The 8,155-nt window shown below is 42.6% G+C and overlaps 1 protein-coding gene across 1 annotated transcript; it reads right to left on the reverse strand.

The window, feature by feature from the left end:
* Nucleotides 1–711: 711 nt before the first annotated feature.
* Psmd6 (proteasome 26S subunit, non-ATPase 6) lies at nucleotides 712–7,814 on the reverse strand. The gene is made up of 8 exons (XM_005076398.4): nucleotides 7,595–7,814; nucleotides 6,897–7,102; nucleotides 5,514–5,659; nucleotides 5,106–5,325; nucleotides 4,878–4,986; nucleotides 1,943–2,111; nucleotides 1,047–1,124; nucleotides 712–910 (listed from the first exon to the last, which is right to left on the reverse strand). Exons 1-8 carry the CDS (start codon nucleotides 7,737–7,739, stop codon nucleotides 814–816), a joined length of 1,170 nt encoding a protein of 389 aa, XP_005076455.1. The 5' UTR covers nucleotides 7,740–7,814; the 3' UTR covers nucleotides 712–813.
* Nucleotides 7,815–8,155: the final 341 nt, after the last annotated feature.

Raw genomic sequence — 8,155 nt, forward strand, 5'->3', positions numbered from 1 at the left:
TAACTTAAGGGATCTTAGTTGGCTTATTTTTCTTATACCCCTCCCCTGCCTTACTCTAATCTTTTAGCAAACCTTTGCTGCCTCTACATGGTCAGCACAACAACTGAACGCAGAGTGACAGCAGAGCACTAAGTCCAACCTGGTCATCTTTGTTCAGTGTCCCCATTGCCTCCCCACCTCCCTTGGGCACTGATTTACTCATGTAACTCACAGAACAGAGCTCCCTTCACAGCCTGTGCCTTTATATGGTTTCATACCTTTCTTCACAGCACTAACTCCTACCTTAGCAGTTAAGGCACAATTTTGATTCCTTCATGATCACTGTGCTTCTATTCAAAGAAAAATTCATTATGCTAATATTTCTACAGGACTTTGAGTATCTGCTTGAGTAAGTCATCTTCTAGAATCTAGTTCATGCCATCTTCCTAGAGAGGGCCAACACTTTTGAAACAAAATTCTTTTCTTTTATAGTAAATGGGAATCACTGTTGAGTTATGGTTAAGAGTATGTAAAACCAAGAGTGCACGTCGAGATAACAGGCTTGTGTCATATCCCTAATTTATCAGAGGTGTAGTGAATAAGTGTGACTATACCCTCTATTATCGTGGACCACACAGGCAAAAGTCGAAGAACACTGAACATTTTTCATTAGTAATTCAGGTGGCATCAGTGGACCCAGTATGTAGTGTATGTTTTAAGAAGAAAAACAGAAACAATGGCATATTTATTTGATGCTGTGGAAGTGGGCACACAGTGAAGAAATCTATGAAAGCTTCAAGTAACATCCATGAGGGAATACATTTTTAAATAGTTTTACATGTTAATTACTCTGGACAATTTCTGAACCCTGTTTAGTAGTAAGTCTCCTTTCTTGATGGTTTCTTGGTACTGCCAGTTCTTGCTATCAGGTCTATAAATAAAGTTAAGGGAAAAAATGAATTATTTAACAGCCACATGACTCCATGACAAGAGCTGACCTACTTGTATACATAGGCATTTAAACTCCCCTATTATCAGCAATAATAAATGATGGATAATAAGAATACCTGTTGGTTTCTACTATTTCATTTACTTTATCGATTTTGCAATGTAGTCTTCCAGCAGCAATAAACCTGGACAGTTCCCTGATTCAGAAAAAGGAAAACAACCCACCATTAGTTTCAGAACTACTACATATACAGTAGCAATATCACCAATTTGTTGCAGTTTTGAGTCCTCTACTAGAATAAAATACCACAAGGTATAGTGGTCTGAGGAAAACTTCAGACAGGAAAAAACAGCTATAACCAGCAAATGCTGACCCCAAATGCAAGAGCGGCCTGATCACTATACCTTGTGATACAACTTGCTCCCATCTTGAGGCTGTTTTTGCTTTTTCCTTTTCTACATGTGGAGATCTTCACATGGCTAACATTTCTCATGTTAAAGCCAACTTTACCTCTTCAGGCATGCCACATCTGAAGCAAACAGTTCCTACATTCCTACTGTGCTAAGTACACTCCAGTATTGACTTGTTTACTTGAATGAATGTTTATTAAGAGACCCACAACAGCACCGAACAAACAGCTCAGTATTTGATGAATCAGTGATTCCATTCCCACATTTTGCCACCAATCTAACTCCAACATTATCACAGGAAATGCCACTAAATACAAAACAAGATCTGGGCAGCACTGTCAACCCAGTGCAGTGTGGTGACAACCCTGGTAAAACTGGTGGAATTACTCACGCAAAGCACTTTCCATGCCTTGCATTTTTCTCACTGCCCTGAAAACTGTATCCCCAGGAAGTCAAGACATGGACAGATGCCACTGTTAAAATAATACTGCGGAAAAGTCTTCATTTTTTTCTTCTGTAAAACTGAGGGAAGCAGTGTAATTCAAAAAATGTAGAAAACCACATGTTAAAAGGCAGTTTTTATGCATAAATTTGTTAAACTTACTGGTCAATGAATTCCACGCCCACACCAAATGCTTCTGCCATATAGCCAAGGGTTAATGACCTATATGATTCCAGCAGCTGGCTGTACGCATGAATTCTCATTTCCCTTACATAGTATCGGTAATGAGGTGCAAAGAGCCAATCCTTTTTCATTTCCTGTTCCACGATCGCTATAATAAATGAGATAACAAATTATGAGTGTCCTCTCACCTAAGGAATTAGAAGTCTCTTAGCTTTGAGTCCACTATGTATCACTGTCCTTTCACACCAACAATGGACAGGCAGCAGTAAAGATGGAGACCTACTGGAACTATCACCAGATTATAGCATAACCATTGGGGAACTTTTTAAAAAAAGGTTTATTTATGTATTTAACATACATTATTCTGCCTGCATGTGTGTCTGCAGGCCCGAAGAGGGCACCAGGTCACATTATAGATGGTTGTGAGCCACCATGTGGTTGCTGGGAATTGAACTCAGGACCTTTGGAAGAGCAGTCAGTGCTCTTGAGCCATCTCTCCAGCCCCATTGGGAAACTTTTTTGTACTCAAGCAAAACTCAGTAGTTTTGTTTATAACAGAAACAGCAGGAACAGTGATAAATAAAAGACAAAACCCCATTTTTATGAAGTCCCAAAGGAGTGATGAAACCTACTGTAAGAAATGTAAAGTTTGAGGGCAAATTATAAACTATAGGCATACTTAACAGTAGAGTAAGTTGACAACAAAATTGAAGAGTAAAGTATACTCAATAGATTAGTGGGTAACCTACCAGAATATAAATTATCTTACTAAATACTTCTGCTCTGGATACTAAGCCATTATGCAAAACAAGTAAGTCATGTAAAGAAAATGGCAGTGGCCACATGATGACAAAGCCCTCAGCCGAGGCAATAGACAAGAAAGGGCTCCGAGAAACTTAGTAGACACCACTGTTAGATAGCAGTGTTAGTAAGCACAAGTCCTAAGGCAGTAAAAGCATTACGATTACTGAGTTCAGAAATAAAACAAGATTGCAAAAGTAAAAGGGCAGAGACAAGAGCATCTGGTGTGAACAAACTGAAAAATCACAGGAAAAGCAAGAATTCTGGCTGTAGTCCGGTTAGCAGTTAATTTTTTTAGAGGGCTAAGAATGAGGTTCAAACATACTGTGGCACTGTTCAAGCGGATGTGCCCATCAGACAAGCAAAGATATCAAGGAGGGGCAAGGCATGGGTCTAGTATTTGAAGACTCAGGACTAGAACCAGTAATCTGGAGAGCACAGCCATGCAGACGTATTTCCTAAAAGATGACGGGGACAAGGCAGGGACAACCAAAAGCATGTTCCTGTGGAACCAAGTGAACAAAACTGAAAAATGAAGGATATTCTGTGTCCAGAGAGACAGAATGAAACAGAGCAGGCCACTAAGATGGTGTGTACACGCTCACCAACAATAAAGTACATATAACCAACAAAAATGCCTTTTTCCTGTCAAATTGCCTAAGGTTTTATTAAAATGTGAGATGGATTCTTTCAAATACTATAAAATGAAATAAGTATAAATAATACACACATAAACTGGCACAAATTTTCTAGGGGAGGCATGGTCAAGGTATACTAATACTTATTTGATTTCTTAGATTCCACCTAAGGAATAAATGGGACAGCAATGCTACCTGCATGTTCAAGACTATTGTATAGGACTAAGCTGAAACTTTGGAAACTTTCTATCAGTATACAATAAACTCATGGTACACTCAGGGAGCCATTCACCAACTAGAAACTCTAAGGACTCCACCTGGTGGAACACTATGTACTTGGTTCATGAGAGTCACTCACTGTGTGATTTCAATGGCGCACTCCCTGGCAGAGAACTCTACGTCCCATTTCAGCTCAAGTGTCTTAAGCGTATTTGTCTATGAATATTCAAGAGTCAATCTCACAAAACTCAAGCTTTATATGGTTTGTAGGTGCAAATAAAAGATAAGAACTTGATGGTCTTCTGCATTTAGAACACCTGGGAAGTATACAGATTTATTAAATCTAAGACCTTTCATTCAGAACTATTTGAATACAAGTTAAAAAGAACAGAGTGGGAAAGGCTGAAGTTCGCCCTACCATCCAAAGTCATCAATCTCACTAGAAAGAGCACGCTTCCCTACAAACAGCAGCGGTATTGGTCACTAGTAAGTTTTAAGGGAATCATTTGAGGAGGACGTCTTTCTCATCTTAGTAATTTAGTCACCAGTAGCAAACTAAATAGCCAGGAGAGAGTACAGTACCCCTGGTGTCCACGGAGCTCTGTAAATTAGCTGTGAAAATACACAAGGATTGTCCACAGATTGTTTTTTATCCACAGGCCTAGCAATTACAGTATTTAAAGAAAAAATTCTTAAATAGAGTGATGATTAACTTCAGTCTCAAGGGACTCAGAATTCCCTACATCCTTTATCACACATCTACTATACTAAGCTGTCTGCTCAAATTCACTCTACTCCATAAGACAAACTCCCATGTCACAAGATCAGACAAATAGCTTTAGGCTTTACTAATCACATAGCTCTTTGTCATACATTCTTTTTCTGTTGTTTTAAAAACCACTTTAAAAACAAAATTCAGACCAGTGAGATAGTACATCAGGGAAGGACATCTACCGCCAAGCCCAATGACCCGAGTTCAATGCCCAAGACTCACATGATGGAAGTGAAACAAGCCCTAAAAGTTGTCCTATTGACTTTCACACATGCTCCTTGACACACATGTGCATACAACACGCAATCACTCTTACATTTGGAAACATATAAACACAGTTTGTTGACATTCCTTTAAGCAAAATAGGCAGAAAAGAGTGAAGACATGCAGTTGTCAAAGCCCACTCCATCTCTGACATGTGAAAACTCCAGCTTTGCTTATTCACCACAGGGTCAGAAGATGAAGACAGATGATCGATCCTTACCTAATGATTGAAAGAAAACTGAGTAACGGCATTCGTAGAGAGAAAACAGATACTGCCGGACTGCTGGAAGACTGTGCAACACTTCAAGAATTTCTGCTCCTTTAATGACCTGGGTATTCAAAAAAAGCAAAAACAAAGGCCAATAAATACATTTCAGTGACGTCTGTGTTTTTAAGTTACAAAAGGATAAAACAAATCTTTAAAGGGTGTTCTGATTTCATCGTTTACCTTTTCCCTGAGATCTGGTCTTTCTAAGGCAATCATACTGACATAAACGGTGTAAGTCACAAATGTCTTATAGTCCATGAGCTCATAGGATGTAAATGTAGACACCGTGTCGAGAAAGAGCTCCGCTGCCTGTTTGAAGTCACGGATAGCCACACAGTATAGACCTTGGTACACTTTCAGCCTATTTCTCCTATCCCAGTCTCCACCTTCTTCTATCAGGCTAGTAAATAACACAAAAGAAACAGATGTTAATTCTAAAAAGAAAAAACTTCTAACTGAAGTATTTCAGTACGTATGTCAACTATTTTGACCAAACTCCACAACTGTAAACAAAAAATGGGTAAGCTTAGGCCTACCAACTTATTAACAGCCCATAACCTCCAGGATCATACCCACTGTTAAAAATACCTCTTGGCCTTTTCTGTGTTTCGAGTGATGAGGTCATTATCCATATAAAAGAGGCCGATCCTTAGGAGATAAAATACAATATCTAGTCGGTGACCCAGGGCCACAGTCTTATCGTATGTCTTTCGAAACGCTGTCAGAGCTCCCTCCTGTCAAATTCAAGACCAAGGGGGAGAAAAGCACACAATTTAGCAATGCCATCAGCTCCCTGGGTATTCCTGAAGAGTGGCTGGCAAAACAGAAAGTGGAGAGGCACACTGCTGCACCTGGGAATGAGGACCAAGGGTGCCCAGTGTGGACAATGCCCAGGGCATACTTCATTCTGGGAAGGTCACATGAAAAGTACCCATAATACACAGTGGTGGTGCTGTTTCCCTGTCCTCAGTGTTTCTGCCTTTAACAATCATACTACTTCAAAATTTATTAATCATTGAAAGAGGAGACTGGCATCACTGGTTATATTAAATACCACTGAATCCATGCATATGCAACTTCATCTCAAAGAACTGATGTTTATAAAAACACTCATAAAATCAGATGTCTACACTGGGTGTTTGTCAGAGCATGACTAGCTAGTCTGTTTCAGTTATCAGTCATGCTTCATCAATGTATAAAAGGATCTGGAGTTAAAGAAGGCTGTAAGCTTTCCTGTGAATGCTGGAAATCAAACCTGGGTCATCTGTGAGAGCAACCAATGCTCTCAACCCCTGAGCCATCTCTCCAGCCCCTTATTTACACCTTTTAAAATGTACATTAATATACAACCAAAAAAGTGAAGTACGGTTAACATCCCCAATACTATAAAAGGAGTGAGCTAAACCTCTGGTTGTGCAATTGTTTTGGAGATGTATTTTTATTACTTTCAAGTATGTATATGTGTTTGTGTCTGTCTGGGGATACATGCACATGAGTGCAGGTGCCCTTGGGGGCTGAAGGCATCAGATCCCTTAGAGCTGGAGTTTCCAACCTCTTGATGTGGGTGCTAGGAACTGAACTCATGTCGTCTATAACATAGTAGGCACTCTTAAATCAATGAGTCTAGCCCTATGACACACAAAGGTGTAATATACACCTGAATACTGTTAAGAACAGGGAACCAGTACTAAAACATTATGTATTTACTATCTTTGTACTGACTCCTCAGTACAGATAAACATGATTATCCTTTACAAAAAAGGTTTGCCAAGCAATGGTGGCGCACGCCTTTAAGCACTCAGGAGGCAGAGGCAGGCAAATCTCTGTGAGTTCAAAGCCAGCCTGGTCTACAGAGTGAGTTCCAGGACAGTCAAGGCTACAAAGAAACCTTGTCCTGAAAGAACAAACAAACAAAAACAAAAATTGGTTCATTTATTCAGTGAGACATCACCCATCTGCACCTCCACTGACCTTGTCACCTATCAGACAGAGGTACTCCGCTTTCGCCATCATTGCATCTCGAATTTCACTCTCTCCCAGATTCTTCTCTGCGTCCTCCAGCTCTTCATCCAGGCGCTTCAACTCTTCTTCATTTGCTTTCTTCATTTTACTGAGGAGATCCATGTCCATCTGCCAGTCGAGGGATTTACACAAGGCTTCGTAATAAGGAGCCATATCTAAAAGCCATAAATTGCGCACCGTGAGGCCACCTGTCAGTGTTTACTCGCTTCTTCCCGCCCCACCAAAGGTCAGGCAGCAGGCGCCTGCCAACCGCGGGCCTGGGACGGCACAGCTAAGGCTTTGCAGGTAGGAGGCCCGCTTGAGGGCAATCCTATTTGCTCTGTCCGGCTCCTGGTCCAGAGAAGCCCTTGTGTCAGGGACAGGACACATACTCGATATGTACTGCTAGGGACAGACCCCAATTGCGCCTTGACAGGGAGCGCAAAGCTGGCAGACAGTCAAGGCAAAAGGCGCGGAGCCTTCGCTGGGAGCCAGAGCGCGACAAGCACCTGAGGCTTTCCCCGAGCAGCCCGCCGCAGAAACGAACCACGGAGGCACGACCCGCTAAGCACTAGGAGGGCTTCCCCGAAAAGCCCCAACGGGAGCCGCCCAGCCTGGCCTCCCGGCCCGCCCCGGCCTAGGCCTCTGACTCGGCGCTCCCGACTTACTGTTTTCCCGGACGGCCGCCATCAGCTCCTCGCGCACCGCCGCGTTCCCGCGGTGCTCGGGCAGGCTGAGCAGGAAGCGCAGCTGCGCGATGCGCAGGTCGGGGTTCTTGGGCAGACCCTCTTCCTCTAGGTTTTCCAGCGGCATGGTGACGGCAGGGGAGCGAACTGCGGGGGCCGAGCACCGTCCTGCACCACCACCGGAAACGGGGGACGGAAGGCGTCTGTAGCCGCCAGCCTGACTTCCGGTCGGGTCTCTGCCTCCGCCGCCGGCAGCGTCCCCTACTGGACGCCGGCGGGATCGCCTGGCACGATCTGAGTTCGGTACACTGCCCCCACGTATTTGCAGTATTTGTTAGTGTGTACAAATATTGGAATCGTCTTTGGGATGGGAAATGGTTACATAAAATCCCCTGTGACGTTTGAATGAGACATGTCCCACTGAGGCACAGTTATTTGAACACATAGTCACCATTGGTGTTTGGAAACCTTAAAGAACCTTTAGGAGGCAGAAGTCCTGCTTGAGGAAGTGCCTCACTGGGGACAGACCCCATTTCTAGGTCT

The sequence above is a fragment of the Mesocricetus auratus genome, unplaced genomic scaffold (assembly GCF_017639785.1).
Source record: "Mesocricetus auratus isolate SY011 unplaced genomic scaffold, BCM_Maur_2.0 Super-Scaffold_100006, whole genome shotgun sequence".
NCBI classification, from domain to species: domain Eukaryota; kingdom Metazoa; phylum Chordata; class Mammalia; order Rodentia; family Cricetidae; genus Mesocricetus; species Mesocricetus auratus.

Coding starts and splice junctions, on each gene's coding strand:
- Psmd6 (XM_005076398.4), bottom strand. CDS start 7,739: ATGCCGCTGGAAAACCTAGAGGAAGAGGGTCTGCCCAAGAACCCCGAC. Junction 5,660..6,896: donor TCTGTCTGATAGGTGACAAG/GTCAGTGGAGGT, acceptor TGAATTTGACAG/GAGGGAGCTCTGACAGCGTT. Junction 5,326..5,513: donor AACACAGAAAAGGCCAAGAG/GTATTTTTAACA, acceptor GTTATTTACTAG/CCTGATAGAAGAAGGTGGAG.